General features: G+C 44.9%; 1 protein-coding gene across 3 annotated transcripts in view; it reads right to left on the bottom strand.

The window, feature by feature from the left end:
- Positions 1-102: 102 nt before the first annotated feature.
- HPS3 (HPS3 biogenesis of lysosomal organelles complex 2 subunit 1) overlaps positions 103-25,738 on the bottom strand; it is a 96,579-nt gene continuing 70,943 nt past the window's right edge. For all 3 annotated transcript variants that reach the window (XM_077290830.1, XM_077290832.1, XM_077290833.1), the window contains 5 exons: positions 19,774-19,965; positions 19,558-19,662; positions 19,076-19,282; positions 17,610-17,700; positions 103-322 (listed from right to left, as the gene is read on the bottom strand). In XM_077290830.1, the coding sequence (XP_077146945.1) occupies positions 195-322; positions 17,610-17,700; positions 19,076-19,282; positions 19,558-19,662; positions 19,774-19,965 (723 nt within the window). In that variant the 3' untranslated portion in view covers positions 103-194. The remainder of the gene's footprint in view (positions 323-17,609; positions 17,701-19,075; positions 19,283-19,557; positions 19,663-19,773; positions 19,966-25,738) is intronic.

Genomic DNA, 25,738 nt, shown 5'->3' with positions numbered 1-25,738 from the left:
AAAGCGGTTCTGCCTAACACCGGCATCAGGTGCATTTTGCATATTCACCTCCGTGAGATGTAATCGTCTCCTTACGCACCAAACAAACTTCATATGCATCACTTTTACCTTTCTGTATATGGTTTATTGGACACAGCAGATTTCGGAGTGCAGTCAATGTAACATTAATTTCTCCCAAAAAACAAGTTTACAATTTATGTTACAAGTTTTCTTTGGCTTTGATATAACAGGTAAGGCAAGAAAAATGCTGCATTTCCATCATCGGGTAGCAGGTTGAGGAAATCTTGAAGGTCAAGTTCTGTAGCGATAACATCTAAGGTTTCTAAAAAGAGACAAACCTGAAATTAATACGGATTCTCACATCTGGTACAATGGTATTTAGTGACAGCTCATTCCATGTAACAATGCCCTGATTCCAGAAGAGCAAATGTGGGCAAAGAGTGGCCCATGGGTCACATTTGCGCCTTTATCTTTTCATGTCAGGCACAGACAAAAAGCAGGAAACCGTGGACTACTGCACCACACCTCTTTCTCCTACATTGCCTTACATCTCAATTTTCAAGATATCTACATGCTCAGGTTGTGGACACAATGGTCGAAGAGGAGCTCTCTAATCCATGATTCAGCCTGTCTCATTGCAGCAGGCACGACAATGTCACTAGATCGTGCCTGCTGTGCGGAGCCTCAGTCCATACTCTATATAGACTGGAGCAGCGCATCGGAGAACAGGGTTAGGCCAGTAGGTTTTACTTTAGGTCAATATTGGGGAAAACTGTGGGGGCCATCATGTATGTGTGTGGGGGGAGGGGATGTTATTGATGAAGGGACATCTAATACTTAGGATTTATATTTAAAGTGAATCTGTCACATGGTTTTTTCTCCTAATCTGAGAGCAGCTTAATGCAGAAGACAAAGACCCCGATATGTCCCTTACTGGGCTGCTTGCTGCAGTTTTGAAACATAACTTTTAATAAATATAAATAAGAAATGTGTGAAACAAATGTCACCAAAAACGTGTGAATAAAAAGTACCACTAGGTATGTTCAAATTTGTGTACTATATATAGATAAACACTAATGGATAAACTTCAAGACACTGGCAGTAGTCCAGTGTTCAAATGTTTAGACCAAGGAACCTGGTTTAGTGACAAAAAGACAACATAAACCAATGGTACTTGTCAAGTACCCAAACCAATAATAAGGTACCCTGGTTGCATTAATATTAGCAGTCAATCGTATACTGAAAAAAGAGGGGTACAAATAATGGGAGATTAAATAATTATGGAACAATCTCACCAATTCTTGTCGAGGATGAGAAAACCGGAACCCCAGTAGTGCTTCTATAACAAGTCCGTTTTGTCGCACAATTTCAGGAGACAATTCCCTGTCAATCCCTATGGGGCTATTATTGATCTCAATCCCCGAACTCCTGCCCTTACAAGGACAGTCCACAGCTACCCCTACAAAATAACAAGCCCTGCACTCTCCCTAGAAGGTCCCAACGCGTTTCTTTGCAAGCAGGATCATCAGGGGACTAGCTTGCTGGGAGATAAAGTGCTTCAGTGCTAAAGATAGAGCTGCCACCCTCTATGCTGAACTGCAGAGAGTGGAGGGAACCATTGCTTTCAAATTTATATAGTGTGCTATAGGGCTGAAAATAACCAATCTCCTATTAGATAGGAGTCATGTGACCGATATAGCCGGTCTAATGGGTCAGAGGTGATATGACATGTTGCTTAACAAACGCTAAAAGTCATTTCATAAAGCGAGCAATTGCGGGATATATCCCATCATAAACATAAAATGCCCCCCCGATGCCCCTTTACTTACTTAAAAGCATCGTAAAAATCCATGATTGCACTCAGAAGGTATTTCCTGCAGTCACCGGAAGTGACTGTTACCATGGCCACGGTACGCTGACGAGAAAGCATATTTAATATAGAGATCGGTAACAATAACAGCGTTTATCACTAAGCGAATATCGCTGGCGTATACCCGATGTAAAAGTTCATATAGTAAACATACCAAATAAATTACCGGTGTATGCAAGGAAAAGAGACTTCCGGTAGGGGCGGATAACATGGTTGCTAAGGTGACAAACAAACCGCCACACCGGAAGAAACCCAAACAGCAATACATCCGCGAAATACAATGATATAGTACATTTGTACATTTGTCACCTTGGCAACCATGTTATCCGCCCCTACCGGAAGTCTCTTTTCCTTGCATACACCGGTAATTTATTTGGTATGTTTACTATATGAACTTTTACATCGGGTATACGCCAGCGATATTCGCTTAGTGATAAACGCTGTTATTGTTACCGATCTCTATATTAAATATGCTTTCTCGTCAGCGTACCGTGGCCATGGTAACAGTCACTTCCGGTGACTGCAGGAAATACCTTCTGAGTGCAATCATGGATTTTTACGATGCTTTTAAGTAAGTAAAGGGGCATCGGGGGGGCATTTTATGTTTATGATGGGATATATCCCGCAATTGCTCGCTTTATGAAATGACTTTTAGCGTTTGTTAAGCAACATGTCATATCACCTCTGACCCATTAGACCGGCTATATCGGTCACATGACTCCTATCTAATAGGAGATTGGTTATTTTCAGCCCTATAGCACACTATATAAATTTGAAAGCAATGGTTCCCTCCACTCTCTGCAGTTCAGCATAGAGGGTGGCAGCTCTATCTTTAGCACTGAAGCACTTTATCTCCCAGCAAGCTAGTCCCCGGATGATCCTGCTTGCAAAGAAACGCGTTGGGACCTTCTAGGGAGAGTGCAGGGCTTGTTATTTTGTAGGGGTAGCTGTGGACTGTCCTTGTAAGGGCAGGAGTTCGGGGATTGAGATCAATAATAGCCCCATAGGGATTGACAGGGAATTGTCTCCTGAAATTGTGCGACAAAACGGACTTGTTATAGAAGCACTACTGGGGTTCCGGTTTTCTCATCCTCGACAAGAATTGGTGAGATTGTTCCATAATTATTTAATCTCCCATTATTTGTACCCCTCTTTTTTCAGTATACGATTGACTGCTAATATTAATGCAACCAGGGTACCTTATTATTGGTTTGGGTACTTGACAAGTACCATTGGTTTATGTTGTCTTTTTGTCACTAAACCAGGTTCCTTGGTCTAAACATTTGAACACTGGACTACTGCCAGTGTCTTGAAGTTTATCCATTAGTGTTTATCTATATATAGTACACAAATTTGAACATACCTAGTGGTACTTTTTATTCACACGTTTTTGGTGACATTTGTTTCACACATTTCTTATTTATATTTATTAAAAGTTATGTTTTAATTCCTGCTTTAGCTATGTTCCCCAAATTCAGGTAGGATCATGTGATTTATCACATAAGATTATTTATTGCTGTTTTCGCGCGTTGCTGCAGTTTTGATAAAAATCAGTAGGAGATGCTGCATTCATCACTATGTACAAAAAGAAGCCATCCTGCAGAGGTTCAGAGATGGATCCCATGCTCTATTCCAAGGATCAAAGATTCTAATCCTACCGGACCTGTTCCACCTGACTTTGCAAAGAGCATTGAGACCTCTTTTGGATTTGCATCGAGATCATAACTTGCTGTATAACTGGGGGTTTCCATTCCGTTTGCAGGTCCGTCATGCAGGCCCGCAAGCAAATCCTGAGGTCCCCATCAGACATTGCATCATTTACATCAACCTTGAACCTCCCTCGGATTGAAATTATGGACCTACTAATTCCTGTGTGGAGGCCTCTGGCGGGTTATCCCAAAGTCTGCCGAGGGCCACTCAACCCTGGGGCAGGAATCGCTCTCCTCTCCTTGAGATCTGTGGTCTGGGGATGATTTCCTTTCAAAATGAATGCACTATTCTGATATGCAAGGTTATGTTTTGATTTCAAATACGGATTGCGGAATGTAGCTCTAGTTATCTATATTTGTAACAGTCATCAGGAGTTGTTTTATCAATGTTTTCTTCCCCTTGGCTTGGTGACCTTCTTCCCCCTCCCTAGACATAGACAACAGGTTAAGGTTTTTATGCTAATTTTCAGCTGCTTTTTACAATACCAGCAAAGCCTATAAGATTTCAGAAATCTCATGCACACACATTTGTTTTTTTGTGTGATCAGTATTTTGTGCTTTGCTGCGTTTTTTGGACATACAGCATGTCACCACTTTTAGCGTTTTTGCTGTGTTTTTTCACCCACTGACTTGAATGGGTGTAGAAAAAAAACGCAGCAAAAACGCAGGTATTTGCTGAGTTTTTGCTGCTGAAAATTTAAGGACATTAGCATGGACAAAGAGAAAAAAAATGCACCAAAAAAACCCACCAATAAAACCGCACCAAAACCGCACCAAAAATGCACCTAAACCTGCGTTTTTGATGCAGCTTCTTTCCTGCCAAGATGATCAGGTTTTGAGCAGAAAAAAAAAAAAGCAGCAAAAACGCCCAGTGTGAACTTACCCTAATAGTCTTGGGCAAGGGAGGGTCCTGGGGCTTGTATTCTGTATATATAATTGTACTCCGTTCTCCTTGGTTTTTATATGGGGAGCCAATGGCACTTAGGAGGCGGATTCAGCTTTGGTGTCGTCTTGGCCTGGGGAGTAGAGTCCCCACTGGGAATTCACGTCACATTGTTGGACGTTAAACAATTTTCCCAAACAATACCTGTGCACTTCGCACATCTTTTTGTACATGTTCTTTTGTATCTTAGAATATCCACTCTAACCTAGTTAGTACGTTTGTCTGTTTTCTTCCCTTACATTTTAAAGGGAAGGTGCCACCAGTTTTCTTGTAGTTTGTTTTTTTGTGAAATTAAGCTTAAAATAGTAAATAAAATGTACTAATGCAATGTTTGCACTGTTTGCAAACATTTCTATATGAAAAATATTATATATTTTCTTACAAATATATATATTGACCACTAGGGGGAGCATTTTCCGTTTTAGACCTCAAGCAGCTATAGTAAGACTTACCAGCTTTACTGTTAGCTGGAAAATTGGGGCAGTAACTGCTGACATCACCATTTCCCTCCCCTTTTGGGTGGTCTAATATCCCTGGGGCAGAATGAAGAGCAGCATCACAGGGCAGGGCCATTTTGTGTGTGACTGCCCTGTGATCTGCTATCACCAGCAGTTTATAGTTTACGTGGTGTGTATGGAGCAGCATTGTCTGTGCAGAGCTGTCTGTGACTCATCCCTCAGTAAGATAAGAAGGAGCTCCAGGTCTGCAGTGAATAGCCAGGCATTGTGGAGGGAGGGGAGAGAGACATTGTATGGCAGAGACAGGTGTCAGGTGTCACCTCTCTCTGCAGGCTGTGAATGCAGCTTAATGGAGTGAATGGAGCTCCTGTGATAGAGAGTAAGTGGAGCTTGGCAGATAGCACTGGGCTATAATAAAATGGCGGCTAGTCACACCTACAGCAGTGAGTTGTGCAGCCCACAGAGGTGTGCCCAGCTCACTGCTAACGCCTCTCCAATGTTAAAGATAGGAGATAATAGACCGGCGCTGACCCTATGTCCATGGGGTGCTGTAAAATGACACTGTTAGTGTCGTGAACTGCTGTGAAACCAAGATGTCAGCCCCCAGTTCCTTCTTTAAACACATATAACACACAAAATCTGTTTCACTTGCATTTAAAACTTGGTTATAGCAGCATGTTATGCTACATTACAGTGATTTATTAATGATCTACAAACGCGGTACCTTACCTTTAATTCTCTCCCTTACTGAATTTAATATTTTCCTTTCTCTTCCCTCTACTCACTCCTGTGTCTGCTTCTGTCCCTTCTTTTCCTCCCTCTCCCATATTTTTCTTTTCTTTTTCTTCTCTCTTTCTTCTTTCTCTACCTTTTCCTCCCCTGCTTATAAAGTACTTTCCTATTAGCATGGAACGGATCAACAAAGGATCCATCAACGCTTGAGGGATGAAAGTCCCTCAGAAAAGGTTTCAGATCTTGTATGATATGCATAAAAAGCAGACTCACATCCTCCTGCTCCAAGAGACTCATTTCAAGGCTGGCTGTCTCCCCACCCTGAAGGATCGATATTATTGCTCTTGGTTTCACAGCCCTAACCCCGACTCAAAGCCAAAAGGGGTCTCAATAGCCCTACATAAGTTATTGGCCCATTCGGACCTAGAGTCTAGGATTGACCCAGAAGGCAGGTACATTCTCCTAAAACTTTGTATTAACTCAATAGTATTCACCATAGCTAATTGGTACCTACCCAATAAAGACTCGACTTTAGCTTGTTCCGCTATTCTGTCACTCATGTCAGATTTTGGAGAGGGGACTCTAATTGCAGGCGGTGACTTCAATTTTACCTTTGATCCGGAGGTGGATACTTCATCTACGCGCCATTTCATGCCCCGTAGACGTATCAATGCTCTTAAATGTAACACTCAGAACCTACGCCTAGTAGAGGCCTGTTGAGTCCTGCATCCTACGGATTTTGACTATATGTATTACTCCCCGACGCACTCTTCATATAGCCACATATGTATGCTATAAATCAGCCAGAATGCCCTGACCTGGCAGGCCCAGGCTTCTATTGGTCACATTTCCTGGTCGGACCATGCTCCGGTGTTTCTCCATCTTACCCCACCAAATGGCCTTCACCGACCATGGATATGGCGCCTCAATGATAACTTTCTTAAAGTCAATCTCTGAATTTCTAGAAATCCATGAACGTGACCAAACGTCCCTTCCTACCCAGTGGGAAACACTTAAGTGTGTTATAAGGGGTCTTTTGATAAAGCATGGCTCTAGATTTAAAAAAAGAGAAGGCCTTGCTAATTTCCAGTCTGCTCCAGCGGATTAATACATTGGAATCCTCACATAAACAATCTCTATCTTCTCCTGTGTATGCAGACCTGTTAAAAAGGAGATTTTTGTGTACTCACTGTAAAATCTTTTTCTCCGAGCCAATCATTGGGGGACACAGGACCATGGGTGTTATGCTGCTGCCCAGGGCCGGCTCCAGGTTTTTGTGGGCCCCGGGCAAAAGAGTCTCAGTGGGCCCACATACCACGATTCATGATGCACAGATACGGAGGAGAAATATAGATATACTACACAGGGCCTAGCCTTCCCCCTCATCCTTCACATAGGCAGATCTGCACACACAAAATACGCAGACATGTGCACACACACACACACACACAAAATGCGCAGACATGTACACATACAATATGTAAACATACACATACATACAGTACGCAGACATGCACAAACATACAATAAGCAGACATACACACATACAGTACGCAGACATGCACACACACAGTACGCAGACATGCACGCACACACACACACACACACACAGTATGCAGACATGCACACACACAGTACGCAGACATACACACAGTACGCAGACATGCACACACACACACGGTACGCAGACATGCACACACACACACGGTACGCAGACATGCACACACACACACGGTACGCAGACATGCACACACACACGGTACGCAGACATGCACACGCACAGTACGCGGACATGCACACACACATAGTACGCAGACATACACACACACACACATAGTACGCAGACATGCACACACACACACATAGTACGCAGACATGCACACACACAGTACGCAGACATGCACACACACAGTACGCAGACATGCACACACACATAGTACGCAGACATGCACACACACATAGTACGCAGACATGCACACACGCACAATACGGAGAGATGCACAGCACACACATACAGTAAAATACGCAGATATACACACACAATACGCAGACCTGCACACACACACACACACAATACGCAGATATGTACATACATATATTTGAAGACAAATACACAAAAATACATAAATATATACAGTCATACACACTGATATACACACAGATATGCACATCATACATGCATGCATACACAGACACAAGCCTCACTCACCTCCCCCTGGCTTGTCGCTCATCAGGCTGCTCTGGCATGTGGCTATGGAGGGCGCGCTGTTTGATGGCCGTCAGACATGGCTGCACACAGTGCACTCTGCAGCTGTGTCTGCTACTAAATGATGCGGTCGGCCGGCACTGTGCCTTTAACTTTGCTTGTGTATCTGCCGGGCCACATCATTACTACAGCTGCAGAGTGCACTGTGCGCGACCTTGTTTGTTTAAGTGATGGCTGAGCTCAAGTGATGCCGAAGCTGCTGGGGGAGCGGCCAGGGCTCCCTTTTGTCCCGGCCACCAGTGGGCCCCCCATTTGTTCAGGGCCCCGGCAGTTGCCCGGGTATGCCGGGTGCTGACGCCGGCCCTGCTGCTGCCACTAGGAGGACACTAAGTAAACACAGAAAGAATAGCTCCTCCCCTGCAGTATACACCCTCCTGCTGGCTCTCAGTGAACCAGTTCGGTAACAAAGCAGTAGGAGCTTAATATTTAACAAGGATGAACTATGTCAAAACCAAGTTAACTCAAAACAAAACCAAAGAAAATAGGCTAACAGGGTGGGTGCTGTGTCCCCCAATGATTGGCTCGGAGAAAAAGATTTTACAATGAGTACACAAAAATCTCCTTTTCTCCTACGCCTCATTGGGGGACACAGGACCATGGGATGTCCTAAAGCAGTCCCTGTGTGGAAAACAATTAACTGCAATTGCTGCTTGTACCCACAAGTTACATATGCGGCACCGCCGCCTGCAAAATTCGTCTGCCGACGGTCGCATCTGCCGAGGCCTGAGAGTGAATATGGTAATGTTTTGTAAAGGTATGCAGGCTGGAGCAAGTCGCAGCCTTACAAACTTGTGCTGCCAAAGCTTGGTGCTGGATGGCCCAAGATGCGCCCACTGACCGAGTGGAGTGAGCCTTAATCCCTGCTGGGACAGGAAGACCTCTGACTCGGTAGGACTCTTGAATAGGATCCATTTGGCTATTGTCGCCTTGGAAGGGGAAATCCTTTCCTCGGTTCTTCCGGGAGCACGAATAGGGCATCTGACCTGCGGAAAGACGCTGTCCGCGAGATGTATCTCCTAAGAGCTCTCACTAAATCCAGTGTGTGAAGGGCCTTCTTGATGCGATGGACTGGTGCCGGACAGAGTGACGGTAAGACAATCTTCTCATTGAGATGAAAAGAGGATGCAACTTTCGGTAGAAAAGACGGGGATGTCCTCAAAACCACCCTATCCTGATGAAAATTCAGGAACGGAACTTGAGAGGATTAAGCCGCCAGCTCGGAGACTCGTCTAATAGAGGTGACCGCAACTAGAAAAGCAACTTTCCATGAAAGAAGATACAGGGAAACGTCCTGTAGAGGTTCGAAAGAAACCTGTTGCAAAACTCCGAGGACCAGATTAAGATCCCATGGTTCCAACGGCATCCTATAGGGGGGCGCCCGATGGGAGACTCCCTGAATAAATGTCTTGACCTGTAATCTGTTGGCAATCCTGCGTTGGAAGAGAACAGACAGGGCTGAGATCTGCCCCGAGAGAACTAAGGGCGAGACCCAAGTCCAAACCCGTTTGTAAGACCTGGAGAATGGAATGGATGGAAAAATGTAGAGGAGAACGTCCTCGGTCGCTACACCATGAAAAAGGAAGTCTTCCAAGTGCGATGATAGACACGCATAGACGTAGGCTTTGTAGCGCTGATCATGGTAGCTATGACTTCTGGAGAGAAACCTGCCTGGGTTAGGACCCAGGACTCAACGGCCATGCCGGCAAACACAGGGCCTCTGAGTTCTGTTGGCAAAAGGGGCCTTGAGATAGCAGATCTGCGCAATTCGGTAATCGCCAGGGAACGTCGGCAACTAGTTGAACTAGTTCCGCGTACCACGCCTGGCGCGGCCAATCTGGCACAATCAGGATTACCGGTACCCTCTCCGCTCTGATTTTCTTGATGACTATCGGTAGGAGAGGAAGCGGGGAAATATGTACGGAAGCTGAAAATGATGCCACAAGAGCGTCTGCCCTGATGGCTGCCGGATCATGGGACCAAGCCATGAAGTCTGGAACCTTGGAATTTAGCCGTGAGTCCATCAGATCCACGTCCGGGGTTCCCCAACGGCAGCAGATCTAGTGGAAGATCTCCGGATGGAGAGACAACTCCCCGGAGTCGAGGCATTGCCGACTGAGGAAGTCTGTCTCCCAATTGTCCACTCCCGGGATGTGAACCGCAGAGATCATTGAGCGGTTTTCCTCGGCCCATCGGAGGATGTGGCCTACTTCTGTCATGGCCGCCCTGCTGCGGGTTCCCCCTTGGCGGCTGATGTATGCCACTGCAGTGGCTTTGTCGGACTGAATCCTGATTGGGCGACCTGCTAGGAAGGGATGGAACTGGAGAAGTGCCAGCCTGATCGCCCGGATTTCCAAGATGTTGATTGGAAGGCGTGATTCCTGGGGGGACCAGCAGCCCTGAGCAGTGTGATGAAGGAACACCGCTCCCCAGCCTAGAAGACTGGCGTCTGTCGTCACAACCAGCCAGTGTACTGGAAGAAAAGACTTCCCTTGATTCAGGGAGGATTTCAATGTCCACCACCTGAGAGACTGTCTGACTCGCTGGGGAAGGAGAAACCGACGGTCTAGGGAGAACGGGTTCCTGTCCCGAACAGCCAGGAGGACATGCTGTAGAGGACGGAGGTGTAGCTGGCCAAATGGAACCGCCTCCATAGCTGCTACCATCCTGCCAAGGACTCTCATACTGAAGCACAGAGAGTGAGAGCGAGGCTGAGAGCTTCTGAGCTTCTCGCTGTAAGACTGAGATCTTTTCCGAGGGAAGAAGAACCAACCCCCGGGACGAGTCGAGTATCATTTCTAAAAAGGAAATTCGCTGAGCCGGCACTGGGGAAGATTTTTTGAAGTTTATCTTCCAACCCAGGTGAGAAAGGGTATCTATTGTGATGGCCACGGCTTCCTTGCAGGAGCGGAAAGAGGGGCCTTTGATGAGGATATCGTCTAAATACGGGAACGCCACCACTCCTCGGGTGTGGAGTATGGTCACGGCAGCCGCCATGACCTTGGTGAATACCCTGGGAGCGGTGGCGAGGCCGAAGGGCAGAGCAACGAATTGGAAGTGATCTTCCTGAACTGCGAAGCGAAGAAACTTTTGGTGAGAAGGTAAAATAGGAATGTGGAGGTATGCGCCCTGGATGTCTATAGACGCCAGGAACTTGCCTTTTTCCATGGAGGCAATGACAGACCGAAGCGATTCCATCCGGAACCGTCGCACCCTGACGAACTTGTTCAGCAGTTTTAGGTCCATTATGGGCCGTACTCTACCGTCCTTCTTTGGAACAATGAAGAGGTTTGAATAAAAACCTTGAAACCTTTCGCTTTGAGGGACCGGAATAATAACTCTGTCTTTTCTCAGAGAGCTTATAGCTTTGAAGAACTCTGATGCTTTTGCCCTGGGAGGAGAAGACAGGAAAAAAAAAACGGTTTGGGGGAAGAGATAAGAGATCTATCTTGTATCCGGAGGACACTAGATCGCGGACCCACTCGTCGTGAACGACCGAGAGCCACGCGGCACTGAAGGAAAGCAGGCGGCCGCCTACTTTGAGGGTGTCCCCGGATACCGCAGGTAGTCATTGTGTGGAAGGTCTGCCAGTTCTGGCGCCTCTGGATCCCGGCTGCCTTGACCTGCCTCTCCATGAAGGGGAGAAGGGGAAGGCTTAAAAGAGGCCTGTGAACCTCTGTCTCCGCGTTGTGCCCGGCCGAAACCTGGAGATGTGGAAGTAGAGGACCAGTTTGAGTTGTAACGAAAAAAAATCGGGACCGAGCCTGTGGTTGCAGGTTCCGAAAAGGCTGAGCGGGTCTCTGTTATGGAAATTTTACTCTTTCCTCCAGCAGCGTCAGAAATTAACTGGTCGAGCTTTTCGCTAAAAAGGCGACCGCTCTGATATGGGAGAGAAGTCAATGATTCTTTGGAAGTAGAATCCGCATGCCAGTCCCTGAGCCATAAGGACCTCCGGATGGTGATGGCATTTGCTGCTGCTTGAGAAGCGCAGTCAGCGGCATCCAGGGACGCGGTCACTACAAAATCTCCAGCTCTGGCTATCTGAGTAGCGAGGTCGGCTATCTCGGGGGGAAGATTGGTATCCAGTACTGCTGAAGACAAGACCTCAGCCCAGTGGGTCATAGCCTTAGCCACCCACGTAGCGGCAAAAGATGGAAAGAGTGCGGCCGCTGAGGCTTCAAAAGCTGAACGCGCCATATTGTCGATCTGACGATCGGTTGGATTTTTAATAGAGGTGCCCTCCGAGGAGGATAAAACAGATTTCGTAGCCAGGCGCGATACCGGAGGATCTACCAGGGGAGATTGTGACCAATCTTTTCTTAGATCCTGGGCAAAGGGATATTAGGACTCCATGGGCTTCGCCCTGTGAATCGTTTATCTGTGAGATTCAATTTGCTTAAACTCGGGATGAGTGGCGAACACTCTGTGAGCTCGTTTGGTCATCTTAAAGGACACGGCATGATCCGTTTTAGATAAGGGTTCCTCCTCAAGTCTCAAAGCCTTTTTCACTGACTCAATTAGAGAGTCGAGAGTCTCCTGAACGTGATGAAATTCCTGATCTAGGGACGTGTCAGAATCATCCTCTGAAACAGGTTCTCTACTAGCCCTATGGAAGGGGAGCGAGAAGTGGAGCTCTCAGAACCCGAAAACCGGTGATGGTCTGGGGATATGGCATGAGTCCTTTTCCTGGAAGAGTGAGAACTCCTTGGCAAGGTACGACCCCTGGAGTACGAGGGGTTCTGACCATCGGAAGCGTCGTCCGTATTAGTGCCCTGGTTAGAGGAAGGGTCTCGGAACGCTTTTGCCAGGGATGCCATAGACCGGGAAAGGGAGGTTGCCCACTCAGGGGGACTAGGCTCGCAGGGTTCAGTATCAGCAACAGGTGGTTCCTGAGCCGTCACCGGTTCACAAGCTGTGCATAATGCAGTATTGTGACCCCAGGGTAATGATACCTTACAAGAGGGACATGCAGCGAAAAATACAGTGTGGGTTTTCCCAGACTTTTTGTGAGGCTTTGGTTGAGACATAGTAAAGCCTGGAGGAAAGCGCTTACTAGCAGGGGAAGGGTTAAGCTATGTTTCTGAAGCTTACCCATGGTCCTGTGTCTTGAGTCCCCAGGGGAGGTCCGCATTGTGATGCCACGGGAGTTATGCACAGGAATCGCTAATCCTGAAGGCGGTGATTGAAAATGCTGGAGCAGCGCTGCAGCATCAGCCCTGTGGGTGTACCAAGATGGCCACCGAGATCAGGAAGTGAAAGTCTTTCTCAGGGAACGAGAAGCGCCAGAAAGAGTGGGCGGCGGTAACTGCCGGTGGGCGTGGCCAAAACTCCGTCCTGTATGAAAGGGAAAAGCCGGGGGCTAAATTTTAAACCTGCGGTTGTGGCCTGCAGCGCCGCGAACGCTATTAGCGCAATTCTTAAGCCACACTCTCTGAAGGAATTGCCGCACTGCAGACCACCCATGGACCCGGGCTTTAAGGTGCGGACCTCCCATACCAAGGGGACCAGGACCCCCCATCGCCTCGGCCCCCGCAGTGTACTCTCGGTAGATGCGGTGGGCCGGTGCTTAATCCACCGTCGCCATAGTCAGGGAGGGGGTGGAAAGCTTCTGCCGCCATGCGTCATCCGCTATATCAGTGGTGATGCAGAGGGGGGCTGCACGGATGCCATTCATAATATGTCCGGCTATGCACCTGGCTCCAGGAGAGGTAGGTGGAGGGCTACTCCATGTGGTCGCCTGCTATGGAGGGGGGAGATCGGAACGCAAAGGAACCGTCGCCCGCAAGATGAGCTCAGGGCTGGCATCCAACGTTGCAGGAAAGGATACGGGAGGGACGCTCCACGTACTTGCCTGTTGATGGTTTGGGGGAGATCGGAGCCTAGAAAGGATCCGTTGCCCCCATTCGCTCAGTTAAAGGAAAAAATAGAACAAAAAATCAAAAATTAAAATAAAAACGGTTGGGTCTGAAACAGACCCAAGTGCCTCCTACAGACACTAAGCAAGAACTGGTTCACTGAGAGCCAGCAGGAGGGTGTATACTGCAGGGGAGGAGCTATTCTTTCTGTGTTTACTTAGTGTCCTCCTAGTGGCAGCAGCATAACACCCATGGTCCTGTGTCCCCCAATGAGGTGTAGGAGAAAGCAAGGGTCCTACTTGATCAAAAATATTCTTGTAAAAAAAAAAAAAAAAAAAATCAGATTCCGTTGATTTATGTATGAACATGCTGATAAATGTGGCAGGGCATCGGCTAGGTTGCTACATCCCAGAAAGGACACTAGTTATATCCCACAAATAATGCAGATCAGGGGGCCCGCACACAGGATAAATCCAAATTACCGAATCCTTTCGAGCCTATTATAGTGACCTATATAATATTAAGGGCCAATTCAGGGACATGTCAGCTTCATCTCTTCACCTTAAAATAAATGACTACAGTACAGACCAAATGTTTGGATACAACTTCTCATTTAAAGATTTTTCTGTAATTTCATGACTATAAAAACTCTACATTCACACTGAAGGCATGAAAACTATGAATTAACATGTGGAATTACATAACAAAAAAGTGTGAAACAAATGAAATTATGTCTTATATATTCTAGGTTCTTCAAAGTAGCCACCTTTTGGTTTGATGACTGCTTTGCACACTCTTGGCATTCTTTTGATGAGCTTCAAGAGGCAGTCACCGGAAATGGTCTTCCAACAATCTTGAAGGAGTTCCCAGAGATGCTTAGCGCTTGTTGGCCCTTTTGCTTTCACTTTGCGGTCCAGCTCACCCCAAACCATCTCGATTGGGTTCAGGTCTGGTGACTGGAGGCCAGGTCATCTGGCGTAGCACCCCATCACTCTCCTTCTTGGTCAAATAGACCTTACACAGCCTGGGGGTGTGTTTGGGGTCATTGTCCTATAGAAAAATAAATGATGGTCCAACTAAACGCAAATCGGATGGAATAGCATGACGCTAGCATAACACCCATGGTCCTGTGTCCCCCAATGTGGCGAAGGAGAAAGCATGACGCTGCAAGATGCTGTGGCAGCCATGCTGGTTCAGTATGCCTTCAATTTTGAATACATCCCCAACAGTGTCACCAACAAAGCACCCCTACACCATCACACCTCCTCCTTCATGCTTCACGGTGGGAACCAGGCATGTACAGTCCATCCGTTCACCTGCGTTGCACAAAAACATGGTGGTTGGAACCAAAGATCTCAAATTTGGACTAATGTCCATTTCTTGTGTTCTTTAGCCCAAACAAGTCTCTTCTGATTGTTGCCTGTCCTTAGCAGTGGTTTCCTAGCAGCTATTTTACCATGAAGGCCTGCTGCACAAAGTCTCCTCCTAACAGTTGTTGTAGAGATGTGTCTGCTGCTAGAACTCTGTGTGGCATTGACCTGGTCTCTAATCTGAGCTGCTGTTAACCTGCGATTTCTGAGGCTGGTGGCTCAGATAAACTTATCCTCAGAAGCAGAGGTGACTCTTGGTCTTCCTTTCGTGGGGCGGTCCACATGAGCCAGTTTCTTTGTAGCGCTTGATGGCTTTTGCCACTGCACTTGGGGACACTTTCAAAGTTTGTCCAATTTTTCGGACTAACTGACCTTCATTTCTTAAAGTAATGATGGCCACTCGTTTTTCTTTACTTAGAATTTGTATAATGGCAAGAAAAAAGCAGCTAACAGTCTATTCAGTAGGACTGAATCCAGCTGTGTATCCACCAGACTTCTGTACAACACAACTGATTGTCCCAACCCCATTTATAAGGCAAGAAATCCCACTTATTAAACCTGACAGGGCACATCTGTGAAGTGAAGACCATTCCCGGTGACTACCTCTTGAAGTTCATCAAGAGAATGCCAAGAGTGTGCAAAGCAGTCATCACAGCATAAGGTGGCTACTTTGAGGAACCTAGAATATAAGACATAATTTCAGTTGTTTCACACTTTTTTGTTAAGTATATAATTCCACATGTGTTAATTCATAGTTTTGATGCCTTCAGTGTGAATGTACAATTTTCATAGTCATGAAAACACAGAAAAATCTTTAAAATGAGAAGGTGTCTTTAAATGAGAAGGTGTGTCCAAACTTTTGGTCTGTACTGTATATCAGACAAAACGCCCTCCCAACTGTCCATCCTGAACTTGCAGACTCTCTGGAGGAGGACTTTTAAAACTCTTCTCCTGATGACTCGGGCGAGGTCCAGATCACTCCAGTTGTGTGTGCTTTCGGTTGACGCAGAGAAGGCCTTCGACTGGGTTAGCTGGAGCTTCATGTCGGCTTCCTTGCATCAATTGAGCCTGGGCGCCAAATTTCTTGAGAAGATTCTCTCTCTATATAGGAGCCCTTCAGCAATGTTAGGTTTAATGGGTTCCTGTCCTCCCCTATCCACATCAACAACAGTACACGGCAGGGGTGTCCTCGGTCCCCTCTCTTGTATGCATTGATAATGTAACATCTGGCAATAGCCATTAGAAAGAACCCCAGCATTCACGGTATTCCAGTTGGGGTAGGTCAATGTAAATCTGCCTTATATGCAATGACCTCCTCATGTTTATATCACAGCGTCGCATTTCCTTCCCCTCCATAGTCAAAGAATTTGAGACATTTGGCCATCTAAGTAATTTTAAAGGGAATTATTCTAAATCGGATGCCCTTAATATAACTTTATCTAGAGATGACGTTCAACATCTTAAAGATAATTTTCCCTTTAAATTGCAGGAAACAGCATTAAAATACTTGGGAGTAACAGTCCTGGCGCATCATACTAAACTATATTCTTTAAACTTCCAACCCCTTTTGGATAAGACTTTGAAAGACATATAGCTATGATAAGAGGAAGCTCTCATGGTTCAGCTGCATCAATGCGATAAAAATGGATGTACTGCCTCGCTTCCTGTATGTTTTCCAGAAAGTTCCTAAACCTTCTTTACCAGAATCCAATCAGCCATCTTGAGGTGTGTGTGTGTGTGTGTGTGTGTGTGTGTGTGTGTGTGTGAAGGGACAATGTGTGTGTGTGTGTGTGTGTGTGTGTGTGTGTGTGCGTGCGTGCGTGCGTGCGTGCGTGCGTGTGTGTGTGTGTGTGTGAAGGGACAATACTAGATGCTTTCATGTTAAGGGTTCGGCCATGCCCACTTTCGAAACAGCCGTTAGGAGGCAGGGGCCCTTCTGATTGGTTGGAATACATCCAACATAAAATCCTTCCTCTCGTCTCTGTTGGTTTGGCCTTTCACAAGAGCCACAGTCGCTCACATGGCGCTTTAACAAAATTAATTGCCCAACCCTACAGTAGAGAAATTAGCTAAAACAATCTGTGGTATTAATTGGAACCCGTCATCAGAAAAGGTTTCCTTCACTTTAGTAATTTGGAATAATATGTTATGGCAGGTAAGAGTCAGAGCAAGAGTGCTCGGTAAAAAGACCCCTTAAAAAGGACTTAAAAATGTACGGTAACCCCTTCTGACTGAATGAGAGGACTATCAGACTGTAACAACATGTGGCATTTTACCTGTCACCTCTATGTGTGGTGAAGTTTATGTTTTGCCACACGGCATTTGTAAGTGCCATTCCTGCCAAATCATAATTGTAGCTTAGAGCGCCAGCAACAAAATGTAGATGACCCAACAAAATAATAACTTTACCTTTTAAAGAAGAAATAAATACTTCATTAGTGTTTTCACTCTCACGAACTCTATTGCAGAGCTCAGGTAACAACTTGTTCCACCACAGGGCCTACAATCCAAAAATAGAAAAAAAAAATGAAGTACAAAGATCTCGACAGGAAATCTAAAAATTAAAATCAAGAGAGAAAAATTAGTCACAAAAAAACAAAAAATCAGTAATAACTGCGATAAACCTGAAAAAAAAAACAAAAAAAACATTTACATAAAGCCAAAATTGGGAGTCCCCTTTTAACATTGATAAAGCTGAGTATTTAGGAGACTGAGCCAGCCAATAGACAAATGTATCTTACTTTTTCAGTCTCTTGAATAACAGGCAGTGCCACAGGATTTCATGGTGGCTAATGGATCTTATTTAGAAAGGGTACAAAGCTAGAGGTGTATAACACGGGTGTGTAGAAAGTAAAATATTTTAAGGTATTATAAGAGTGAAGAAAAAGAATAATTTAATATAGGATACTTCCAATAGATTCAGTAAAAGAAGGCCTAATCAACATGCTTCCTTTGTAAGAGGTGGTAAGTGCAAGTCTGGATGCTTCTCACCATGGGCTAAAGCCCGCAGTGGGGGCCAAAGGAATCAGGGTTAGGCCTAACTTTAAATAACACTGTAGGAGTCTTAAACTCAGCTTGATTGAATAATATTACAGAAAGACTGGAATAAGCTGGCTGTGTGGGTAAAAACATGGAAGATGAAGCTTAATGTTGTTAAATGGCGTATGGCGACATACACATTCAATAGAAACATACTAGGGACTACAGAACAAGACCGACTTCTATTCTGGTTTCCAGTAAGCTAAGCAGCAACCATCAATGTCAAGCAGCAGCTGCAAATGAAAATACTTTTTGTATGTATAATAACTCTTGTAATTCTAATGTACCATTACTCTTCTGTCTAATCACACTGTAAAAAGACATAGGAAAAGCTGAAATTGATTTTTTCTTTTGAAAAGTTAACATCACAGGTTCTGGTTACATAGTGGCATCAATAAGCAATAAATCAAAGGTTTTGCTTGATTTCATGAGACCCAATGATTTGTGTGCCATATACATGTTATACATGTATAGTGGTGGTAATAGCAAATGATAGAGCAGCACGGTGGCTCAGTGGTTAGCACTATACATTTGCTGCCTTGCAGTACTGGGTTTAAATCCCACGAAGGTCAGCATCGGCAAGGGGTTTGTATGTTCTCCCCGTGTTTGTGTGGGTTTCCGCTGGGTCCTCCCACACTCCAAAGACATACTAATGGGGAATGCAGATTGTGAATCCCAAGAAGAATAGTGGCGCTGATCACTTAAAAGCATTGTGGAAATGAATGCTGCTATACAAGTAAAATAGATAAAAACTAAATAGAGAGGATATATGCAATATCAGTGAAGAGGTTAACGTTACCGATTTGTGAGGATTTTCATCTGATCCGTGATCTTACCTGACTTCCATCTTTTATCTCATGGTGTGCATACAAGGTAACGGCTTCTGGACACCGATCTAGAAGTCTCTCTATGGAGCCCTCGTAATTCAGGAGCCGCGTTGCACAAATTATGTGAATGCTTAGATACGAATTGTTGCTGTCCGGTATGGAGTCCAGAAATGGAAGAAACGACACAATATCCAGTGAAGGCCCACACAGGAGAGACTGAATGCAAAGTAAAACAAAATTGGAATAAAAAAACCCCAAAAAGACAAGGTTTTATATTTTTTCCTACTCTGGCTATAGCTCTAGTCCTGTAGTCCAAAATATCAGTACTAGAAGTCCTAATAACAGATTCAATAGTGAAAAAGCAAGTAACAAAAGGATGAAAGGAAAGAGACATCAGTCCTCTCCCCGGTGTCACCCCTGTATTAGTACAGTAGCAGTAGGTTGGGATGAACACTGGGATGTCCTTCTCCTACAAATAGATTAACACAAACCTGTAATTTCACCAAGTCCCCACAGGCCGCACATGACGCAGGTTCTGAAGACGTCATCTTTGTTATCCAAGGGCTGATCACTCCAAAATGGCTGCAGGAATTCCTCTGAAAAGACAGATTTCCTTACACAGAAAGAACATTGAAAGTGCAACAAAAACAGCGGCAGGGTGAAAGGGTACAGATGATAGGAATGCATGGACGGATCACAACACCTACCAGATCTTCTGGGCCTCGGAGAGACGTGACACACACGTGCTGTGGTTTGCAAATCCTGCACACATAGTGAGATGTAAGCTTGGACAGCACGTCCTGGAGTATGGATTCTGGAGGATACGAGGACAGAAGGGCTTCCCAAAAATCTACAAGTATTTGTGGTTTATCATCATCCTCTGGTTTGTTACCCAGAGACTAGGGAAAAAATAAATAACAATGAAAATTGGCTTACTACCTAAAAAAATTATCCTTACGCCGATCATAATAAATTCCGTAAATTTGTTTTCCTACTAAGCACTTAGTCAAGCTTGAGAAAGGTTCCTGTTGGGACCAAAACGTCGCCCTCTGGGCTGATTAAATAGCTCCATTTCACTACAAACGTTTTTCTGGATTTAATATATATATTGGAACAGCACCAAACACAGTACCTTAAAGGGAACCTGTCATCCCCCCCCCAGTCGTTTCAAACTAAAAGAGCCACCTTGTGCAGCAGTAAGGGTATGTGCACACGTCATGATTTCTTGCAGAAATTTCCTGAAGAAAACCGGAAATTTTCTGCAAGAAATCCGCATTTTTTTTTTTGCGTTTTTTTTCCCGGTTTTTTTTTTTAGCATTTTGCAAGCGTAATTAGCTTGCAGAATGCTAAAGTTTTCCAAGCGATCTGTAGCATCGCTTGGAAAACTGATTCACAGGTTGGTCACACTTGTCAAACATAGTGTTTGACAAGTGTGACCATCTTTTTACTATAGATGCAGCCTATGCAGCATCAATAGTAAAAGATAGAATGTCTAAAAATAATAAAAAAAATGGTTATACTCACCTGCAGACAGCCGATCTCCTCAGCGGCTTCCGTTCCTATAGATGGTGTGTGCAGGACCTTCGATGACGTCGCGGTCACGTGACCGCGACGTCATCGCAGGTCCTTCACACACACCATCTATAGGAACGGAAGCGGCCGCGTGCACCGCCGAGAGGCGGGAGGACTCCGGGGGCGATCGAAGGTGAGTATATCATGATTTTTTATTTTAATTCTTTTTTTTTTTACCAATTATATGGTGCCCAGTCCGTGGAGGAGAGTCTCCTCTCCTCCACCCTGGGTACCATCCGCACACAATCTGCTTACTTCCCACATGGTGGGCACAGCCCCGTGTGGGAAGTAAGCAGATCAATGCATTCCTAGGTGTGCGGAATCCCCGCAATTCCGCAAATTTAATGAACATATTGCTTTTTTTTTCGCGATGCGATTTTTTCGCGGAAAAAAATGCAACATTTGCACAAGAAATGCGGAATACACTGAAAACAATGGGAGGCATATGTAAGCGTTTTTATCATGTTTTTATAGCGAAAAATACTGAACGTGTGCACATGGCCTTATGCTGCATTCTGACAAGGTGGCTTTTTTAGTTCTGGGTGCTGTAACTAGAGAAATAATCAGTTTTATAATTTGTCCAAAATACCTGGTCCTCAGTCAAGTGGGCCAGCGTTTCCCCCCTGCTTCAGACAGCACATAGCTGTCACTCACATCTTCTTGGCGCCGGGCGCCGCCTCCTCCTCACCGCTGTTTTCAAAATAGCCGGCGCCTGCGCTCTTTTCCCCTGCCTAGTGCAGGCGCAGTGAGCGCTACCTGTCTTTCCTCATATGCAGTCCAGCTGACTGCGCCTGCGCGGCCGCCCTGCTTGTGATTCCCAGCCCCGCAGTCACTTATGATTTATACACATTGCGGGGCTGGGATTCACAGGCAGGGCGGCCGCGCAGGCGCAGTCAGCTGGGCTGCATATGAGGAAAGACGGGCAGCGCTCACTGCGCCTGCACCAGGCAGGGGAAAAGAGTGCAGGCGCCGGCTATTTTGAAAACAGCGGTGAGGAGGAGGTGGCGCCCAGAAGATGTGAGTGACAGCTGTGTGGCGTCTAAAGCAGGTGGGAAACGCCGGCCTCCTTGACTGAGGACCAGGTATTTCAGACAAATTATAAAACTGATTATTTCTCTAGTTACAGCACCCAGAACTAAAAGAGCCACCTTGTCAGAATGCAGCAGTATGCTGCACAAGGTGGCTCTTTTAGTTTGGAACGACTGGGGGGGGGGGGGGGGGGGCGTGTGACAGGTTCCCTTTAAAGTGCACGCATCCCCAGCCAGCAATCTCAGAAGGTTCCTTGCAATAGTAGAAAGGATTGTATCCAAAACGTCGCCACGCCATTTGCGCAATAAAGGTCACACTTTCTTTTTTTTTTTTTCTGGAAGTCTGCCGTGCTGTTTTCTATATATATATTAATAATCTTTATTTTAATAATCTTTATTTTGTTAATAATAATCTTTATTTTTATATAGCGCTAACATATTCCGCAGCGCTTTACAGTTTTGCACACATTATAATTGCTGTCCCCGATGGGGCTCACAATGTAAATTCCCTATCAGTATGTTTTTGGAATGTGGGAGGAAGCCGGAGTGCCCGGAGGAAACCCACGCAAACACGGAGAGAACATACAAACTCTTTGCAGATGTTGTCCTTGGTGGGGTTTGAACCCAGGACTCCAGTGCTGCAAGGCTGCAGTGCTATTCACTGAGCCACCGTGCTGCCCCACGGTGGCTTATATATATATATATATATATATATATATATATATATATATATATATATATATATATATATATGTATATATGTGTATGTATGTATGTATATATATATATATCTCTCTCTATATATATATATATACGGTACCTATATATATATATATATATATATATATATATATATATATATATATATACACACACACATTATCTCTATCTATAGATTATCTCTATCTATAGATTATCTCTATCTATAGATTATCTCTATCTATAGATTATCTCTATCTATCTATCTATCTATCTATCTATCTATCTATCTATCTATATATATATATATATATATATATATATATATATCTCTCTCTATATATCTCTCTCTCTATATATATCTATATCTTCAGTGCTATATATATATCTATCTCTTCAGTGCTAAATAAAATGGCCCACATCTCTGGTCGTCAATGTCTGCTGAAGCCTATTCACAGGCCTTCTGTAAACACAGCTGTTTTAGGACGTTGGTGAAGAAGCGGTACAGTGTTTAGTCTATTGTTCTCTGCATTACCCATATTGATATGCAACATTTCAGAACCCGGTTGCAGTATTTGTAACCCCTTAGGCTACTTTCACACTAGCGTTAACTGCATTCCGTCACAATGCGTCGTTTTGCCGAAAAAACGCATCCTGCAAAAGTGTTTGCAGGATGCGTTTTTTCACCATTGATTAACATTAAGCGACGCATTGTGACGGATTGCCACACGTCGCACCCGTCGTGCGACGGATGCGTCGTGCAGTGGCGGACCGTCGGGAGCAAAAAACGTTGCTTGCAACGTTTTTTGCTCCGTCTTTAAACGTCTTTTCCGACCGCGCATGCGCGGCCGGAACTCCGCCCCCACCTCCCCGCACCTCACAACTGGGCAGCGGATGCGCTGGAAAAATGCATCCGCTGCCCCCGTTGTGCGGCGGAGACAACGCTAGCGTCGGGAACGTCGGCCCGACGCACAGCGACGGGCCGAGCCAGACGCTAGTGTGAAAGTAGCCTTAGTGACAGAGCTAATTTTGACCTTAAGGACCTGTCCAAAATATTTAAAAACTGACCAGTGTCACTTTACGTGGTAATAACTCTGGAACGCTTCAACTGATCCTAGTGATTCTAAGGCCGGGTTCACATTTGCGTCTGTGTGCGCAGTGTACGATCCGCATGCGTACATATCTTTAACATTGTGTATACAGGGACATGTTTTTGCATGCATTCGCTTGTGGATGCGTACGCATGCATCGTTTTCAGGTGTGCGTCGGGGTCTGTTAAACGCAACATGTTGAATTTTTGAGGTGTCAAATATTGCGCAATCGTCCACATGCGGATGATTGCGTAGGAAAAAAAGCATTAGTGCCTATGGGAACGCATTGGTACGCAATGACATAGGTACGAACGCGTTCAATACGCATGCGTTCTTCAGACTGCATGCGTTCTTCAGACTGCGCATGTCCAGAAAATGATGTCACCGCCTCCACCATGCCTATAAACGCAAATGCATGGCAAAACGCAATTAAATGCATGCACATGCAGCGTTTTTATTTGAAACATGCAGACGATACGCTGCGCACAGAAACGCTAATGTGAAATTAGCCTAAGACATTTTTTTCGTGACGTATTGTACTTCATGTTATTGGTAAATTGTGGTCTATATGATTGGCGGATATACAGCTCTGGCAAAAATTAAGAGACCACTGCACAGTTTTATAAAAATTAGCTAGAGAAGCTGATTTTTGTGTACTCACCGTAAAATCTCTTTCTCTTAGCCTCTAATTGGGGGACACAGCTCCCACCCTGTTGTCCTTTTCGGGCCGTTGTTACTGTTGAGTTCTCATATTGTTCTTTGAGCTCGTACATAGTGGCCTTCTTATAGGCATGTCTATGTAGAGAACATGTCTGACAGCCATTCAATTCCTGTCTCAGTTGAATTCCAACCAGAGTACACCTCATTCTAATTAATGTGCTTCTGATTGTGTGATCACCTGAACCAAATCTTACACAAAAGAAGAGGAAAGACCAGGTCTATAAGCACAGGGATCACCACATTAAATGTTAAACAAAACACAGCTTTATTCAAGAAACAATACAAGTAGCAAACCACATACATTTTAAAAACATTAAAAGAGGCACAAAACTGGCCATATACAAAAGCCCACAATAGGGCAAGTAGCCCACACAAAGCTCTTAGGACATGAACATGAAGAGTGACAAAATCACTGTGGCCAACCCCTATATGGACAGCATATCCTTGTAATATGGACTACACAAATAGAAATGGACAGCCAGATAACGCAGACCATATAAAATAGTGACGCCGTGCACCATAATACGCATGCCTATAGGGTCTATGCAAGAAATGAATAAAGTGTAACATGCATAAATCTCACACACTGCGTAGGTAAATACATAGACAAGATCTGACCATTGAGCTGCCTAATAACACCAACCAAATGAAACATGGAGAGACCGTCCACAAATGCCTAACATCAGACTGTAATACATGGGCCCTGGGACACAACATCAACCCAGTATTCCATGAAATGCAAAGTCACTGATGAGTCAATGTCCTTATAGTTACCACTCTAAGGTTTTTCAATATAACAGGCCGCTAGGCAGAGTCCAAGTGTGGGCTACACAACAACCCAACACGTGTCGCCACTGAGGCGGTGGCTTCGTCAGGGGTGGCGACACGCGTTGGGTTGTTGTGTAGCCCACACTTGGACTCTGCCTAGCGGCCTGTTATATTGAAAAACCTTAGAGTGGTAACTATAAGGACATTGACTCATCAGTGACTTGATGACTGCGTTTACCTACGCAGTGTGTGAGATTTATGCATGTTACACTTTATTCATTTCTTGCATTCATTTCTTGCATAGACCCTATAGGCATGCGTATTATGGTGCACGGCGTCACTATTTTATATGGTCTGCGTTATCTGGCTGTCCATTTCTATTTGTGTAGTCCATATTACAAGGATATGCTGTCCATATAGGGGTTGGCCACAGTGATTTTGTCACTCTTCATGTTCATGTCCTAAGAGCATTGTGTGGGCTACTTGCCCTATTGTGGGCTACTTGCCCTATTGTGGGCTTTTGTATATGGCCAGTTTTGTGCCTCTTTTAATGTTTTTAAAATGTATGTGGTTTGCTACTTGTATTGTTTCTTGAATAAAGCTGTGTTTTGTTTAACATTTAATGTGGTGATCCCTGTGCTTATAGACCTGGTCTTTCCTCTTCTTTTGTGTGGCATTGTTGTATTTCAGGTCTGAGTGTGATCCCACAATCCGTGGTGCCCCTTTAAAGCTATCTGAACCAAATCTTATTTATCAAAAGAAAATATAAAAAACCCTGCTGTGGTGTTCACAAT

The sequence above is a fragment of the Ranitomeya variabilis genome, chromosome 2, assembly GCF_051348905.1.
Source record: "Ranitomeya variabilis isolate aRanVar5 chromosome 2, aRanVar5.hap1, whole genome shotgun sequence".
Lineage (NCBI taxonomy): Eukaryota > Metazoa > Chordata > Amphibia > Anura > Dendrobatidae > Ranitomeya > Ranitomeya variabilis.
The sequence above is the reverse complement of the archived record's forward strand: the minus strand, read 5'-3'. Positions and strand labels throughout refer to the sequence as shown.